Source organism: Lutjanus erythropterus, chromosome 13, assembly GCF_056507025.1.
Source record: "Lutjanus erythropterus isolate fLutEry1 chromosome 13, fLutEry1.hap2, whole genome shotgun sequence".
Taxonomy (NCBI): domain Eukaryota; kingdom Metazoa; phylum Chordata; class Actinopteri; order Lutjaniformes; family Lutjanidae; genus Lutjanus; species Lutjanus erythropterus.
The window spans coordinates 2,059,064-2,077,724 of record NC_139329.1 but is presented as its reverse complement, the minus strand read 5'-3'; the positions used below and the strand labels follow the sequence as shown (position 1 = coordinate 2,077,724).

Sequence of the window (18,661 nt, the reverse complement as noted above, 5' to 3'; positions counted from 1 at the left end):
AATGTTAAATTACACATTTACAATGCTGCTGATAATTGTATTGTGTATATATGGTCACCAAGATACTAGATTCTTGTAAGTTTTAAAAGGACAACGAATAAAACAAATCTACATGTAAAGCCATGTAGGTAACTATTGTAAGGTGTGTCAGTGAGGCACATATTTGTCTGCTTAAAAAGTTACTTTGAAAATAATAATGCGCTGCACAGTTAATAAGCAATGCGTGACTTTAGTACTAAAATAATTCTAATTAATTGCTTGCATAATTGTCAAAAGAAAACATTTTAAACATGTACATTATTTAAAGCAGTCACTCCAAAGACTGGGTTGGGACCCACAGGTGGGTCTCTGGGGATTTTATTTGAGTAAAAAAATAAGTAAAAGAAAATGGAAAAAATTCTGCTAATTTAAGATTTATGTGTACAACTTTCATAAACCATTAAAATGTGTTTGTTGTGAGCCTGTTGACTCTAAGTGCACCTATTATGTCTCATTTATGAAGCTGGCTAAAATACCCTGTGTTAAGAGGAAATACAAACAGCCTGTTAACTTGGCCTAAATGAATTTATTTCTCATTCTTGAAGTTTTAATGTGTATTTGTTTCCAATAAAGTGTGAAGATAATATAAGATGATGTGGAAATGGCAGTTAATATTAATTTATGCATGAATGAATGCAGAATTTATTTTTGTTACTTTGGTTGCAATGGTTTGTCATTTTTAAAAAGTGGATCCCCAGAAGTAGTTTTTTGAAACACTGATTTAAAGTAATAATATAACTGTACTGTATATCATACCAGTATAAATATACACTGTCTAGTCCAGTGGTTCCCAAACTTTTCCTGGCATGCCCCCCTTTCAGAAGCTGAGAATAGTTTGTGCCCCCTACCCCAAAATTTGTAATCCATCACTAACAATAATTGGGGATGGAACTGTTTAAAAAGATGTTTCAAAAGTTAAATTTTAGTGAAATAAATGTCAGCAGGATAGAATCAGGATACCCTTGCTTGTTTATTTTTCCTACATAAATCACATGCATTCAAATTTGATTCACTTTTTATTTCTCCCCTGGTCTTCAGTGACTCTCTCTCCCTCTTTATTGTATATTGTTGAACAAACAATGTAATTACACCTATACAACTAGACAAAAAAACAGCAAAAAACATGACAAAAAGTTTATACACAGCAGTACAATGTAACATAAAATGTTACAGATTTCTTTTTTCATTGCCATTGGCTGCACATATTATCAATCTGACAAAGGGGAAAAAAAAACACGCTCACTTGTTTGTATTTCTTTAAACCAGTTACAATTGTCTTGGGTAGGACTGTGCCCCTGCAAAACAGGGTTGAGGATGATGGAACTTTTTGTATGGGACAAGGTCTGGAATTAAAATGTCTAAATACCACAAAAGAAAAGGTAACATTTGCTTGTTGCATTTAGTGGTTTAGGTAACTTGCTATTTTCAGCATGTTGGTTGTTTGCTCAGCGGTTGTTGTTTACCATAGTGACAAAGCTTTTGAAAATGGTAACAGACAGACAGCCTGAAATAGGCAGCCAATGGCAGGCTTATACCCACTGTCTACATCCAGTGAGTCACACTAGTGTGATACTTGTTTTGTTTGTCCTCGGTTCAGTGTGAAAAACAGAGCAGCTGTCCAATAAGTGGCACACAGTTGGCGTACGTGCCAAGGAAAATGACAGGCACACATTCAACTCATCTCCTCCTCTGTCCTCTTTTCTCTCCTCTCCTCCTCTCTTGTTCATTTGTCTTCTTTTCTCTGCTCTGTTTTTATTCTCTCCTCTTTTCTTCTCTTTCAATATTGAGTTCTAAGTCTGAGGAGACGTTCCATCTGGGCAACTAGTCCTCTTGATGAGCATCCAAATCCTTTTAAAATTGAACTTGTCTTCAAAGGAGACCTGTGGGACACATTAGCAGCCGTGGCTGTTGACAGAGAATTAGGCCAGTGAAGGCGTTAAACAAATGTGTCTTCATCTCCCAGTTCATGTTTTGACTCTCCTCTGCAGGTCAATAGTAGAGGAGGCGATGCAGTGTAAGAAGAAGATCCTTCAGAATGACGGCGTAGTGACTAGTCCCTGTGCCCGACCACGAAAGGCGGGACACACGCTGCTTATCCTGGGAGGCCAGACCTTCATGTGTGACAAGATATACCAGGTGAAAGACTGGATGACCTGGTTTCATATGTGACAAGATACTTAATGTGCTGTATGAAATATGAGATGTCTTGGCTTGGCTTAAATTACGCTTACAACCATCCCCTGATGAATGTTAATATGTGGGAGACATTAGCTCAGTTAGTAGGCCACCTGGGGGGGTTTTCCACAATGAAGCAAAATTTTTTAGTGCTACAAATCAGTCAAAACAGCACAAAACTATAAAATAAAGGTCCACAGAGCGTTGATAAATGTCAGTAACAATGACAAACGTGTTATTTTCAGTACCTGTGATAAAATAAAAACAAAAAGAAAAGCCAAGAAATAGTGAGTAATAAACAAAATATGTATGACATTTGCATGGGGGACTGCTATAAGCTAGAACTCATGGAAAGCAATGAAGATTGCTCAAATTTGCAGAAAGGTTGCAGAGTTTAGACAACATAGTTGGAACTCCATCACTGCTGTGCCTTATTCACTGATCCCCAATGCAGAATTCACAGGGATTGGTTGAATTTGCGCAAATTGTTGCGATCGCAATATTGGAACTTCCTGGAGGGACTGATTAATATACCAGAGATGGACCCACATATATCAGAAAACCAGTACAAGAGCCATAAATTCATCTGCATCTGTGTGGTGGATCCGATCCAAATTCTGCATGAAATTCAGGAAGAAATCAATGTGGGTGTGAAAAGCTTTTTGCACTGAGCCTCTTTGTGTGTGTTGGTTTTTAGGTTGACCACAAAGCCAAGGAAATCATACCTAAAGCAGACCTCCCCAGCCCCAGGAAGGAGTTCAGCGCGTGTGCAATCGGCTGCAAGGTTTACGTGACAGGAGGAAGAGGATCAGAGAATGGAGTGTCGAAAGACGTCTGGATCTATGACACCGTCCATGAAGAGTGGTCTAAAGGAGCACCCATGCTAATAGCCAGGTGAGTTGCATATGTTGATTCATAATGGACAGAATAGTAAAGCATTATTGTACTCTAACACCCTGCATGTCAGGTAGAGTTTCACAAATTCATTTTGAGGGGCACAAATTCTTCCAGAATGTTACAAATCAAAGTTTTAAACATTCATGTGAAGTGAGGCAAGACAGCTTTTATATAGCACAAGTCAAACACAATGGCAGTTCAAAGTGCATAGAAAACAAGCAAACAGACCACACATTACCGATCATCAGGAAGTTCCATCTGCGTGCAGCATAGCAGCTAAAAGCCGCTTCACTGTTTGGTTTGGACTCAAGGTTCTACCAGCTGACTGCTTCCCTAAAGAAATATGAGCCTTACTTGGTTTATGAAATGTATGTTGACCAAAGACAGCTGAATGATTTATAAACCAGCAGCGGCACTTTAAAACCTAGAAGTAACTATAAGCCTGTGCAAAGAATTAAGTACAGGAGTAATATACATAGTTCTCTTGGTTCTGGTTAGAACTAGCAGCATTCTGAGTGAGCTGAAATCATCTAATGGTGTTTTTGTTGAAGTACAGACAGGAAACCATTACAATTAGTCCACTCTGCTGGAATTGAAGGCGTCAGTGAGTTTCTATAAATCTGGTCTGAACATGAGACATGAGAAGGATAAAATGCTGGTTCCATTATTGCGTTGATCTCAGATCTGAGTCTTTTGGAATCAAAATGACCAACAACTTTCAGTCTTTCCTCATTGTTGCTAAATGCAGTTATTCTGATCTTGTGTATTTAATTGAAGGAACTTGAAATGCATCCAGCTATTTACCAACTCAAAGCATTGATAGAGTGAGTCTAAGGGACCATAGGCACTCTGTGATAAGCAAATATGAGTGTTGTCTGTTTAGCTGTGATAAGCAACATTATTGTCATAAATGATTTGACCTACAGGGAGCCTGTGAAGGTTGAATAATAGTGGCCCAGGAATTGATCCACTCAGATTTATAATCACTAATGGAAACAACATAGTCTCAGCCTTTGAGATATGATCTGAACCAACTGTGCCAGATAATCCTGCTCAAATGCTCTGCTTTGTCAAGAAGGTTTTACTTGGAACACAATATCAAACTAAGATCACTCAGCACCAAAACTGATGTTTAACCTGGAATAAATATTCAGACAAATGAACTGGAAATCGTTTAACTGCTCTGTGAGGTGGTCTGAAGCCAGACATAAAACTCTGCAAACAGCTATTAATTTAAAAAGTTACTGAGCTGAATCAAAAGAGCTTTCTCTGTATTATTATACAATAAAGAGACTATTAGAGATGGGTCTGTAATTATTCAGTATTGAAGGATCCAGGCAGCCTTTCTTTGAAAGGGGCTTGACAACTGCAGTTTTCATAGATTTTGGAGAAATGCCTGACAGGAGTGTGAGCTGCTGATAATTTGAATCCATTTCCAAGCAGCTGAAAACATTTTTGAGGAAGGGTGTTAAAACAGCAGGTGGATGAATTAAGACACTCTACATCCCCTGTTGATAGTGATGAATGTTGATAATCTAACCAAATCATGTCTGTGGCTGCAGCAGTGGTCTGCTTCCTTTGTTTGACAGAAAGAAATGTATGGCTGATCATGTTGGAGGATTAGTAAGCTTCTTAAGAGTCATGTAGAGTGATAGAAATTTATGTAGAGCAGTACAAATTCACATTCCTGTAGAGTAGTATAAAGTCATGTAGAGCGGTATCAATTCACATTCATGTAGAGTGGAATAAATACATGGAGAGCAGTATAAATTCATGTAGAGTGTTGTTAACTCACACAGAGTAGTATATAGTAGTATTCATGTCACAATGTATAAATTCATTTAGAGCAGTACAAATTCACATTCATATAGAGCAGTATTTATTGTAGAGCAATATGAATTCATGTATAGTCGTACACATTCATGACCCAGAAAAAATCACAACCTTAAATGATATATTAATGTAAATTTGACAGTGATTGTATTAATAATTGCTGTGGATCAGCTGCTGTGGCTAACTGTGGGATGCCGACAATTTAATTCTCATGTTTGTGTGCACAGTCTCAAATTGATTCAGTCAGATTCACAGTATCCAAAAGTAAAAAGCGTTGTTTATAAAGAACAATAAGATAATGAACAGGGGTAACATAACACAAATGTCTACTTAATCACATAAGTCACAGTTCATGGCTGGTCTGCTAAGTAGCTCTACTATAAAATGATTTGTGGGTACAACTAAACTTAAAGCAACATTATGTAAGATTCTGTATTTCTTGCCGGGCCCAGTTTCAGTCCATTTCACTTCTTCACCACTTTGGAAAATATGGACAGCTTTATTATTACATTACTTATGATCAAAAACTAGTGAGTCCACAATTTTGCCCACACAGCCAATCATAAAGCACATAGAACACAAGACATAGCAAGCCAGCTGATATTACTTAACAGCTCAGCGTCTGTCTGTCAGCCTTTTATTTCATGAAGCTCTCGCCAGCGACTAAAAGCCAGTCAGTAATTGACTCTTGTCCGGTGCAGCAGATTACTTTACTGTCCATCAGGAAACTCTGTAAATCACAGTGAGCTGAGAGTTTCACCAAAATCAGTGACATGTTTAGTGGTGTGTGCTGTAAAAGTTTCACACTTGTTGTTGAAAGATCAATGTCAGCAATCCGCCCTGCACAGTCTAAAATTCACATACACACACACACACACACACACACACACACACACACACACACATACACATACATATATATAATGCGGGCATTCTTTTCTCCAGGTTTGGCCATGGTTCAGCTGAGCTGGAGAATAGTCTCTACGTTGTTGGAGGTCATACAGCCATAGCTGGAGTTTTTCCTGCCTCACCTTCTGTCTCTCTAAAACAGGTCAGAAAAACATCAACGTCTTTATTAGAATAATTTTAAAATGAAAATGTTTTATCTATGTTCTAAAATCGAATTATGTGTTCATACACGAGTACATTCAGCCTGTAATCTGACTATTGTTTGACTCAGCTTTATACATAATTGCTTTAACCTGGAATGTATGAAAGTGTTCCTGTGTAATATTCTCTAGGTGGAGCGGTATGACCCTCTCAGTAATAAATGGACTATGATGGCTCCTCTGAGAGATGGAGTCAGTAATGCAGCTGTGGTCAGTGCCAAACTCAAACTCTTTGTTTTTGGAGGGACCACCATACACAGAGACAAGGCCTCCAAGGTTGGTGGATTTGCAGATTTACCTTTCTTACAAGGCAGCTCCACGTTCTACAACTGAGATTCTAACTAAATAACAAGCTACTATGACTGACCACACACTGTTTCATTTAATATAATGTCTAAATGTCTTTGATGTCCAGGTCCAGTGCTACGACCCTGTGAGTAACCGCTGGAACATTGCGGCTGAGTGCCCCCAGCCCTGGCGCTACACAGCGGCTGCTGTCTTAGGGAGCCAGATCTTCATCATGGGTGGCGACACTGAATTCACAGCCGCCTCTGCTTATCGCTTTGACTGTGAAACCAATCAGTGGACTCGAGTGGGCGACATGACGTCCAAACGGATGAGCTGCCACGCCGTGGCCTCAGGAAATAAGCTGTATGTGGTAGGAGGGTATTTTGGGACGCAGCGCTGTAAAACGTTGGACTGTTACGACCCCACATCAGATAGTTGGAACTCCATCACTACTGTGCCTTATTCACTGATCCCCACCGCCTTTGTCAGCACATGGAAACACCTACCTGCCTAACTGGGAGACACCAGGAGCCGTCATTCCAGGTACATTCTTTTTTTAAAATAAAGTTTATTGACATTTTTCATGCTCTATACAGACAATACAAATATAATAAGATTAAATACCAATAATAATAATTTAAGATGTAAGACATCTAAACCTAACAAGAAAACAAAATAAATGACTAGATATAAAAAACAGAGAAAATAATAAATAAAATAAATTGATAGATATAGTGAAAGAACTAGAGTGTAAGGGAATACACACCAAAGGCACTGGGGTAGCACACAAAGTAAAGTAAAGAAAAGAAAGGAAAAGAGGGATGTTACAACCAATCGAAATGAACCCTCAACTTCATCAATCAAACATCCCTGGCTGACTGCCAAGACAGCTGAGGTGAAGACAAGCTCTGAGTTTATCAGCCATGGGCGAATAGACAACTGAAAGTTTATTCATACTCACATGCAGTAAATATAAACTAGATAAACTCACAAAGTGTCAAGAAGTGAAAAATTCTCACATCTATCATCCTTATTAAACAGAAAAATATAACTGATCACCTTCTGAATTCAAGCTTCTCCCTTTTACCAAACTAAAATGAGCTCATTTGGCTCATTAATTCCTTGTAGAAAACACACACTTCATTCAAACTTGAAAGAAAAGCATTTAAAACTCACCTAAGCCATCTTTGTCAGTCTTTCCACTGTCCCAACAATCACTTCCTCAGGTGTGGTTGAAATAAATCCTTAATTCATCGCATTAAATGTTTAAAGAGTCTGGCTCTGTGTGTGAACTATGCCGTGTTTGTGTGACATCTCAGAGTCTGACTGATCTCTGAACTTTTCTGTTTCTTCCCTCCAGTCTCTGTACCTCCATCATGAAGCCCATGTTTAGTGTGCATGTTTAGACAAAGGTGCAGATTAATCTTGCAGCTTGTCAACACAGGAGGAACAGATGATCAGATCTATTTTAATCAATCCAGCTGTCCACACCAGTCATTGGTAGCTCTTCTACCTGATCTGAAAGAGGGTGTCACTCACACATGCTGTATGTGTGACCTGAAGCGTAATTATCAAGTCAGTTTTCTTCCATTTCCGCACATACCTGCAATAACTGTAGTAAATAGTGTTAATAGTGTGCTGTGCTGAATGCATCCTGTATACACACTGAAGCTGCTGCTTCTGTGTAGATTCACATCCACCAGCATCTTTGCAGGGAGGGCAGCGAACTCTTTACCGCCTGCTGTTAATTTACTCTTTAGGCAAAGGCCCTACCTCTTCTATAGTGGATGTTTTTGTTGCTTTGGAGGTTTTATTGATTAAAAAGTGTAATTCACATTAGGGATGCAACTAATGATTATTTTCTTGATTAATCAATTAATAGTTGTTATTTTTAAAATGTTCAAAATAAAAAATGTCAGTCAGTGTTTCCCAAAGCCCAAGATGATTTTTTTTAAGTGTCTTGTTTTATTCACAACCCAAAAATATTTGGTTTACTGTCAGAGAGGAGTAAAGAAACCAAAAAATATTCACATTTGGATCAGAGAATTTTGACTTTTGTCTTTAAAAAATTACTCAAAATGATCAATCGACTCCAAAACAGTTGGCGATTCATTTGATCGATTAATCGTTGTAGCTGTAATTCGCATACTTGATGATGAAGTTCAAATTTGTCCCAGTCTAGTAGTTTTTGTTTTTTTCTTGTATTAGATGATAATAATCAACAGTATTACCCAAAGTCCATATTTCATAAGCCATAAGTCAGATTCTAAAATGAATCATGTGATTGTGTGTGTGTTGTGTTGAGGAGCACATAATGAGCAGTCTGCACTGAGCTGAAACAGTGAAGAAGCTTTCTTCCTAAGGTTAAGTTCTCCTTGAGAGCCTGTGCAGTGGGACAGCAGCATATAAATATCCTCCATCCATCCATATTCACCCACTGATGCATCCTCTTCTACATCGTCAGCCCCCTCCTTCCCTTTTCACCTGCCCCCACCCCTTCAAAAATTCATGTTATGTAACTGGATTCTCAGAGGAGCCTGCTCCTCTCAGATCGGTCTCGTCTGTCATACTCTCAGCTCCTGTATTTCTCCATTATTCATTCAGTCACTCCCTGCCTGTGTGTGCTACTGTACGTAACGTACATTATGTCTCTACCTGTCTCTTGTTTGTCTTCGTTTCTCCTGACTTTGTCTTGTATTTAGCTGTGACGTTTTGCTTGGTGGTGGATCAGACTGGAACTTAGTAGCACTTCCAGCACTCAGAGCAGCAGTAACAGGCAGCGCTCCCATGGGTCTCTGCTGAGCCTGGCTAATTGAGAATTGACTGCTCAGTGTAGGCAGTGTTTGCCTCACTTTGTTTTTATGGCTATAATTTATTCATCAACAAAACAGGACATGAGGCAAAGACTTAATAACCCATTACAACCAATTTTGCTCATATTCTCATGATTATTAATTTATTTTAACACCAGGAATGAGATTGAGCTGTACAAATTTCCTCAACAGAGAACAGGCCCCTGTAGATGGCATGTGACCTATGAGCCGGCACAGAGACACATTTATGCTCAACATGTTGTTCGTTACAGTATTCACTAAAGCATCAGGGGATGCGCAGACAAAATACTCAACTGGAGGAACGTCATTATCCAACATGGCTGCTCCTGCTGACCAAAGCTCATCACTGCTGAGAAGAATTTATCTGCTTATAACCGTTAAAAATGACAAAGTCGATGCAAGATGGGATCATCTGACCTATATGCAGAGAGACGTCTCAGTGGAGAATACAGCTGTATTTGTAGGCCAATACATCCTATCAATGAGGAAATGCAGCTGCAGCTATACGTAGCAGCTAAAAAAACTTCATATCTTTATTAGGATGAGTTGGTCAAGACCAAAGACAAGTAAAACAGAGTGAATACTGGACTTAAAGTCATCAGGTGGACACAAACATGACTCTAAATAACATATCATATAGCTGACTGTATAAATAATAAACTGCTTCCCAACATATCAAGTGAAGGTGTTCTGTTTGAACACCTGTCGATCAAAAGTAAAAACAAATTCTATACAAAAGAGCAGCTGTTTGTTTTATTCCATTAAGTCTGGTACCTGAACCCTGCTATTTTAACATTTTTGTTCTGTATGGGAATCTTAATTAAGTTCCCAAAATACACAATCACTCATGTAAAGCAGATGTTTCAAATTAAACAATCCCGTTGTCATATTTGTTATTCATGAATACATCCTGTTGATCTCTTACTCATGATCAAAACATACAATCGAAGTTAATATGAACAGAACAATCAAGTGACAATATTTTTGTGTAAAGGAATTAGTAATTGCATTTATAATACTAATACTGAGGAGAGATCGGAGAGTATATAATTGTAATAATGATTTTTGAGAAGAGGATTTAACATGCAGCATAAATCACAGGCGTTTTGTGATCGATCTTGTTTGAACAAATTCAGTTTTAACACTATATAGTGTGTAAGAGTGCAGACATCTGTACATTTTTCTGTAGCTGAGACTCAGTGTCCAGTCACTTCAACAATCGTCCTAACATACGATATTTGTACATGTGATCATGCGCGCCCAGTCTTCCTCCATGCCGAAATGAGAGGTGCAGCACTTCCCAGGATCTTGCGCCGGGCACACTACAGCAAGCGTAAATCCAGCTTGAGGCTACTATCTTATATGAACTATTGTCCTGAAGGCATCATATACTGTAGGAGAAAACTTCTAACTGATGGATCTGTAGGAGTGTTCTCATTGTTTCTCTCTCAGCTCGCACATCAACACATTCAGCACAGTCAGGTGATCTAGTTTACAGTTAGATGCCTATACACATCCCAGGCTGACTGCCAACACAGCTGAGGTCCAGACAAGCTTTGAGTTAATCAGCCATAGGCGAATAGACAACAAACAGCTGGAGTAAAACAACGGAAACTTCGCATAATTTCTGCCAAGACTCAAAGAAAACAAACTAAGCTAAACAAGATTTAATGCAGGACCTGGGATCTCCATTGTTGTGATTTGGACCTTTAATGATGTGGGCAGGTAGCCTGGGAACCAGACAAATTTGCAAGCTCATGTTTCATTAGCTCTGGCAGGTATGTCTGGCTACCATCCTGTCCAAAAGCATTTCCACCAGCACCTGGATCCAGGTTCAGATCAAACTAGGCAGTGCTGATCAGATATGAATGAAGATTTTGTTACTGTACTACCTATTCCTCACCTCAGAGGTTTTCAGAAACACATTTGCCACCAGGCTGCCGTTTTTTCCTGCTTGGACCAAGCACCACCTCAACTTGCATGTGTGTCCTATGTCACATGTACCTCCCCACATACTCTGCAATCCCAGGCTAGTGGGCTAGTAAAACACAGCTTTCCAAGATCCTGAAGAGGGACCAACATCCGTGTTGTCATTTTCATGTAGTGTGTACTTTTTAAAGGGATAGTTCACCCAAAAACTAAAATTCCGTCATTATCTACTCACCCTCATGCTAATTGCGGATCAGGTTTAGTTTTTTTGTCCAGAAAAACTCTGCTGGAGTTTCACAGGAAAACAGTGTTACAGAATCTCCTAAACAATGGAAGTGAATGGTGACCAGTTTTCAAACAAACTGGAAAAAAAAAAAAAAAACGCCTCCATACTTCTCATCTGGTGTAATCCAAGTCTCCTAACGTACCAACATACCATTTGCACACCATCACACCACACACACCCAGTTCAAATGGTGTAAATGTGCACATGAACGTGGCTCCAAGCTGAGGATCTACAGTGAAGATTCAGGTGAAAAACATGGTGTAAATAACGTCTTTCAAGTCAACTTGGTATGGGGGCATTTTATCTTTTTATACTGTTGTTTTTTTACATTTGAAAACTGGTCACCATTCACTTCCATTATTTTGGAGATCGTGCTGTGCTGTTTTCCTGTGAAACTCCAGCAGTGTTTGTGGACTAAAAAAAACTAAACATGACCTTCAGGAATCAGCACAAGGGTGAGTAGATAATAACTGAACTTTAAGTTTTGGTTTAACTAAACTCCTTTAAAATGGTGATATTGGCTAACCATGAGAATGTTAACATTTTCATTGTGAGCATACTACCGTACTGATGTCAGGATGTAGCTCAAAACACCACTGTACCTCAGAACAGCCTCACAGAAGCTCTAGCTTGGCTGTAGACTCTTCATTATGTATGATAGTATGAATTATGACATGCGTTACAGTAGGAGGCATATTGCCGCAATTTTCTTCACATTTCAGGTGTATAAGAGCTGAGCATGTTGATATGTAGTTCCTAACAGAGATTTCCCATGCCCATCTAAATGACTGCATGGCTTCATAAGTATCAGTGTCAGAGACCAAAAGCTTTGACCGTTTCCTTTGGGCTTGTCAAGGACACAGGAAATCTAACATACACTACTTGTCCCATAGCATGAGTCAAGATTTTCAAACTGTTCCATGGTAAAAAAAAAAAAAAAAAAAAAAAAAAAAACAGGACAAATTTGTGCTATATTTTGGTCTATGACTGCAACAGGATTAAGCAGCCCTTCTTCTTTAGGAAAGAGCTGTCAGTGTTCACACAGGCTTAAGATGATTCGTAAATATTATCGCTTTAAGTATCCCTGCTGCCTGTCATCTCCACTGCAGCACACACTCACACATAATCCTACTTCTTCATTTTTCAGCTCCACAGCTCATATTTTCTCTGCTTCTGCTCTCAAATCTGCTTTTCTCGTCAGGCCTCCCAATATTTAGCAGAACAGAACGGTTTTAATGCTGAGCTCTTTCTTATGTTAATGCACGACAGCCGATTAGTCGGTGTTCTTTCGCTCATGTTTATTCCTGTCTGCACACTTTGAGTGTGTGGTTTGCCAGTGTTTGTGTGTCTGTGATTGTGTGTACGCCCATGCATGTGTGAGTCATTGTAGGATTAAGGGTTGTATCAGAGAGCTGGCTAAGAACATGTCAAGATTATATTACTGAGCGAGAGAATCCCATAAATACTTTGCTGAAGTGTCAGCCTTTGAAGAGAAAGAGGAAGGAGAGGAGATATTAGGAAGCAGCAGTTCAGAGTTAGTTGAGGAAACTGTAAGAAGAAATAAGTCCACATTCTGCATGGTCTTGTGGTGTGTTTGCAGAAGAACCAGTCCTAGATAGATATTAAAGTCTGTGTAAAGGAAAAAGGGCGTTTTACTTGTAAACACATGCATATTAGAAAACAGATGCTGAAATGTGTGTGAAATTTGATAAGACTTAACTACATAGAACTGAACTGTAGAGTTTGACCGTTGTTCACATATTCTGTGTTGGGTGTGGGTGGATCTGAAACGTGTCTCAGTGATGTGCCAGAGCCATGGTCCCCCCACACTATATAAGCCCTACAAGCCAACTTCAGCAACTCTCTCAGTCCAAATAAGTCCAGCAGTTCACTTCAGCTCACTTCAGTTCCAACAACCCGACACAGAAGAAAATAAAATACCATCCTCTCACCATCCTCTGACTCTGGTGGCTCAAACATGTCTGGACATGTCCAATAAAGCTGTTAGATGGAGCGTCCATATTTCAGGTGGTTTTCAGGTTGACACTGAGACAGTGGAGTGGACCTCCAGTGTTTCAGAGCACAGAAAACTGCTAATTTTTCATGATTTTGAAACCTAATTTTATATACGTGGTGTTTTTTGTAATCATTCAGATTTGGCTGGTTGGTTAATAATACATGTTTCTGTGGTGTGACAAACTTGGAACACACATTTATTGTTGCTTTACACGATTTTTAAAAATCTGCACCATATTTGAAAGCTTGTTTTCCTGCCTAGCTGCATTGCCTCTCTGTCCTCTTTACAAGATCCTAAAACCCTTAAAAGAGCATCCATCATATTGTAATCCTCCACCACAATACATAATACATCAAAATAAGATCAGCGCAAGCATTGTCTGGAATGGCTGTGGATGCTCCGGCTGCTGTGGCAGTTTCCACCAGACATGGCTGCATCACGTTACAGCCGCACTTGGTCGAAATTGTGGATTAGAGGGATAGTTCAGCTTTTTTTTTTTTTTTTTAGTGTGTGTGTTCTTCGCAGTCAGTGTATTACCTACAGTAGATGACAGTCAACACACCCTTAATTTGGAGAAACAGCAGGAGGACCAGTGTAGGAAGCTAAGCAATGTACTGCTGTGAACAGGGTCAGCAACAACACATATTTTCAGCACCAAAAGAATCTATATCAGTTTAAGTGTAAGCTACATTTACTATTTAACCTAGCTGTCAGAGAGCCTACTCTAATGGGAGACCACCGTTATAAAGGCTGAATATCGACCTCTCCAAACCATCAAGACTCCTTTGACAAAAAAGTCATTTTACCTCAGAACAAGGGGGTTGGCTGCCTTGATCTGTTTCTTTGTGTTATTGTGTGACTTCCTTGAATCTGATCTAACCCTGTAAGTTAAGTGTGTAACATTTAGGAGGATCTATTAGCAGAATGGAATATAATTATATGTGATATTGGATGGCATGGTGGCGCAGTGGTTAGCCCTGTCAGCTCACAGCCTGCTGGGGGTCAGGGGAGTGTGTGGCAGGGGCAGGACCTTTCTGTGCAGAGTTTGCATGTTCTCCTCATGTCTGTGTGGGTTCTCTCAGGTACTCCAGCTTCCTCCCACAGTCCAAAGACATGCAGAATAATAGGTTAATAATAACTCTAAACTGCCTGTAGGTGTCAATGTGAGCATGAGTGGTTTGTTTGTCTCTCTGTGTCAGCCCTACGATGAACTGATTTGTCCAGTATGTATCCCACCTCTTGCCCAATGTTAGCTGCGATAGGCTCCAGCCTACCACCTGTCAGGATAAGTGGTTATGGACGATGGATGGAATATTTTCTCTACCTTAGAATGAGCTGTTTTTATCTACATAGACTGCAGCTCCTCTTCCAGAGTCCACCATGTAGCACCGTTGTGTTTCAGGAGTGGCTCTGATCCAACACACCAACTTCTGGCTCTAGATCTGACCTTAAACATTTTTTTCAAGTTTTGCAACCCTTGTTATTTCTCCTTTGTGACTGGCAGGCAAGTTGGTTGCAATCTGCCATTTTCCTGCTGGAAATCCTACACACTGGTTCTTTAAAAAAGTCACATACCTAACAGCAAGTTACTGTTTTTGGTTGCTTTGAAGAGAGTGATATTGCACTTATTTAATGCTGGTTTTTCTGTCAGAAATGGCTGTCTGAGAGCAAGGTAAAGTGATGAAAATATTAGTAAATATCAGTAAAATACATTTTACTGCTGACCCTGTCCACAGCAGTACATTGCTTAACTTCCCACACTGCAACACTCATTTCTTCTCCAAGCTGAGGGCGTGTCGACCTCCATCTACTGTAGGTAACACACTGACTGTGGAGAAGTACCTCATACAACAAAACGTCAAATAATCCAAACCATCCTTTAAGCTTCTACGTCTTTTACTGAATTGATTTTTAATTGTTTATAGATAAGGCATCCATGATTATCAGACCGACTGAAACTGCTCAGATGTGACTGTATTTGTCTCCTAATAGTAGATTGATTAGGGAGATCAATAATTCTTCTCTCATCTTTGTGTCTTTTTCAGGTGTCAATGTCCTTTGAGAAAGAACGGCCGGCTGGAGGAGAATCCCTGAGACTCCACCCTGCAGCCAGCAGCTGGCTGACGCTGGAGCTCTACACAGGACCAACCTTTAAAAAAGAAAAACAAGCTGCACCTCACAGACTTTGAATCAGTCCTGAGCAGCGTAGTGAACAAGCCAACAACACAGCACCCAGGTCTTAACACACACAGAGAGAAACACTCTCCATCTGATGCTTCCTAAATAATGTGATACTACTCAAACAGACACTTTGATCAACATGAGTGAGGGACGCTTTTGATGACTGACTGAGCGCTCATACCAACCTATGAGTGTGTTTTTGTGTGTGTTTTTTCTGAGGTCAAGCTTCTTTAATGTCTTATTAGTCATGAATTTCACTACTAAACCATTCCAGTGTAAAGAATAAGCTGCCACCAGACATTTATATATCTGAATGGCTTCCTTCCAAAATGCAGCAACACAGAAATGAAAGCAAGAAACTTCTTCTTATTTTATCTTGCACTTCACACACACTATTTACTAGTATTACTCCACATCTGCACCAATACAATGTTAATAAAGGAAGTGAGTTTGAGAGTTTTAGGTCCCATCTAGAGAGATTTGAAACTGCCATCTCTTACCATTTACATGGAGAAAAGTGACTTGTTTTTCTATGAATTTTCATTCACTGGTGGATAAGTACACCAGAGAACACGTTTGGCTCATCAGCATCTGATTGGAAACATTATTTTTTAATGTTGGACTTCAGGCTGACAGCGATATTGTTGGACTGCTCTCAGTGGAACACTGAATGGTATTTGCAGATTCAGATTTTTATTTTTCTGGTGTTGTTGTAGTCATGACTCCATGATGGAGGTCTTTAAGAAAATATACGACACAATAACAGCTGCATATGAAATTTTGAAAACAAATTGATGAAAATATTACAGTACGAATTTGTATACATTCAGTTATTTTGACAAAAAAATTGATCCGTTCCTAAATACTCATCACTCTAAGAAATTTAGTTTGTGTTTTAAAAATGTTGACTCATTAACGGTCTGATCTGAAGCTCTGGGTCACGGAACAGTTAACATAAAAATCTCAAAAAATAATCACAAGTCTTCAATACTGATGAAAGTCATGAATCATCAATTAAAGGACTTCCAGTCTGACCAGTCACACCAGTAAAAAGGAACAATATTGGAGGTGTGGATGAAGAACAAATGTCTGTTCTTAGTTAGTAGTTCAGTTGTTCCCATAAGATAACTTGCTGTGGCATGATGGGTGGTGGCTGTTCATTGTTGTGATGGCCCATTTTTCAAAAAACTGTCCCGGTGGACCGAAAGCCCATTTGTGTGACAGCCGGTTACCCTGAAAACAAACACCCAGTGCTCCAAAAATACACACTAACCCTGCAGTTGTTAGTTCAGTGACTGTCGGCTCTGTCCATGGTGCTGAATCAACGGGCTGTTTGGCCTTAATAGACTGTTTTTATCAATTCCCTTTTGTTAGAGCAGACTGCAGCAACAGTCTGTCTGTCATCATCTAATATAGATGAAATAAAAGAATATTTGTACAGACGTCTTCATTTATGTTTTCTCAGTCAAAGACAAAAATTCTGCTCAGCCTGCCTTCCTGCTGCTGATGTTATTAAAAGCAGAGGTTGCATAGAAAGATGTTTCCACCCTGACTTGAAATGATCAATTTCACTGTTTCACTATTTGACTATTTCTTCCGGCAAGTCTCAAGCAGCGCGGACACATGAGTTTGACATCAGTGTTTTGCAATGTGCAATCATCCAAAAAACATACCAGTATCGATAAGCACCGAGGGGCGTGCAGTTCTGATGGATCAGACAATTCTCAACAGTTCTGATTCTCAACACCACTACCTAAGTTTCAGTGAGTGTGTGTATTTGTGGAGTAATGGGCCTTTGTGTCAGGATCACTGGCTGTCAGTCCAATGGAACAACGAGTATTTTCATGGTCAGTTAATCTGTTGATTATATTTTTGATTAATCAGTTACTTGTTTGGTCAGTGAAATTGTGAAAACTGTCGAGTGCTTCCAAAGATATGCAGTTTACTGTCATAGACGAGTAAAGAAACCAGACAACAATCACATTTAAGAAGCTGGAATCTGAGAATTTTGATTTTCTTTTCTTTGATTTTCTTTTCTTCTGTAAACGGTTGCTTAAACCGATTAATCGATTATCAAAACAGTTGGTGATTAATTTAATAATTGATTATTCAATTAAGCGTTGCAGCTCTAAATGGATGTTTTTAAAACTATTTGGTATGTGGTGATGTGATACGTATCACGATACAGGCGTTATGATTCAGTATATTGCGATTCTGTAGGGAAGGTCATAGATTGCCAGATTTTTTTAAATCTAATTTTAGGAAAACAGTCACAGATTTTATGTAGATGATGGTGTGTTCTTTATACTGAGTTGAAACTTTTGATATAATCAGAAAAGTGAGGTCTGATAACAACACTGCTATCCAGCAGTCAAAGGTTTAAACACAACACAGAATGAACCACTGCCCTGAATCTTTGCATATTTCTCAATATCACAATACAGTGTTTTTAGTATCAGTACAGTGTCACAAAGTATAATATTGCGATACTCAGCACGCTCAATATTTTCTTACACCTTTACTAGGAATAATGGGCCGTTGGACAGTGGCTTGGCACTATAATGGGTTGGTTCTCATGGTAACAGTGACAGTGTTTTTCTCACTCAGCTGAAGTGCCAGTACAGAAACTACTTGATCACGATCATTACAAGTCCTATGTAAAGACATAGTGTCAACATAGTGTTTTAATTTATTGTTGTCTTTTGGAGGATGAGGTCGGATCCAATACAGGACCAAATATTTCTAGGTCTCATGTTGAGATGCAGTAACAGATCTCTGTTGGTGCCTGCTGGAGCCTTAGTAGACGTGTGCCCCAAAACCTTTGAAATAACAGTACACTACTTACTTCTTACTTTTGCCTTTTTCAGAGTGCCAGTTCAAATGTCAAGAGACCTTTGCTGAGCTTTAAAACAAAGTGTTCCAATAAATTTACACAATGGGATTCAGCAACATTAGGAAACACATTTGGGAGCATGACCTGTGGATTTAATTCAAATGCACATATGACAAGTTGAATATCTCAAGTTGCACATGCACACCTTTGTATTTCCAGTAGCATGTTTTAGTGTTGAGG

At 39.2% G+C, this 18,661-nt stretch overlaps 1 protein-coding gene across 1 annotated transcript in view; it reads left to right on the top strand.

Annotated features, from left to right (window-relative positions):
- The window catches only part of enc2 (ectodermal-neural cortex 2), a 42,905-nt gene extending 26,189 nt beyond the window's left edge, over window positions 1–16,716 (top strand). The window contains exons 7-12 of the mRNA XM_084734545.1: window positions 2,028–2,175; window positions 2,912–3,108; window positions 5,890–5,995; window positions 6,186–6,329; window positions 6,469–6,884; window positions 15,453–16,716. Coding sequence (XP_084590671.1) covers window positions 2,028–2,175; window positions 2,912–3,108; window positions 5,890–5,995; window positions 6,186–6,329; window positions 6,469–6,855 — 982 coding nt within the window. The 3' untranslated portion in view covers window positions 6,856–6,884; window positions 15,453–16,716. The remainder of the gene's footprint in view (window positions 1–2,027; window positions 2,176–2,911; window positions 3,109–5,889; window positions 5,996–6,185; window positions 6,330–6,468; window positions 6,885–15,452) is intronic.
- The last annotated feature ends 1,945 nt before the right edge of the window (window positions 16,717–18,661 follow it).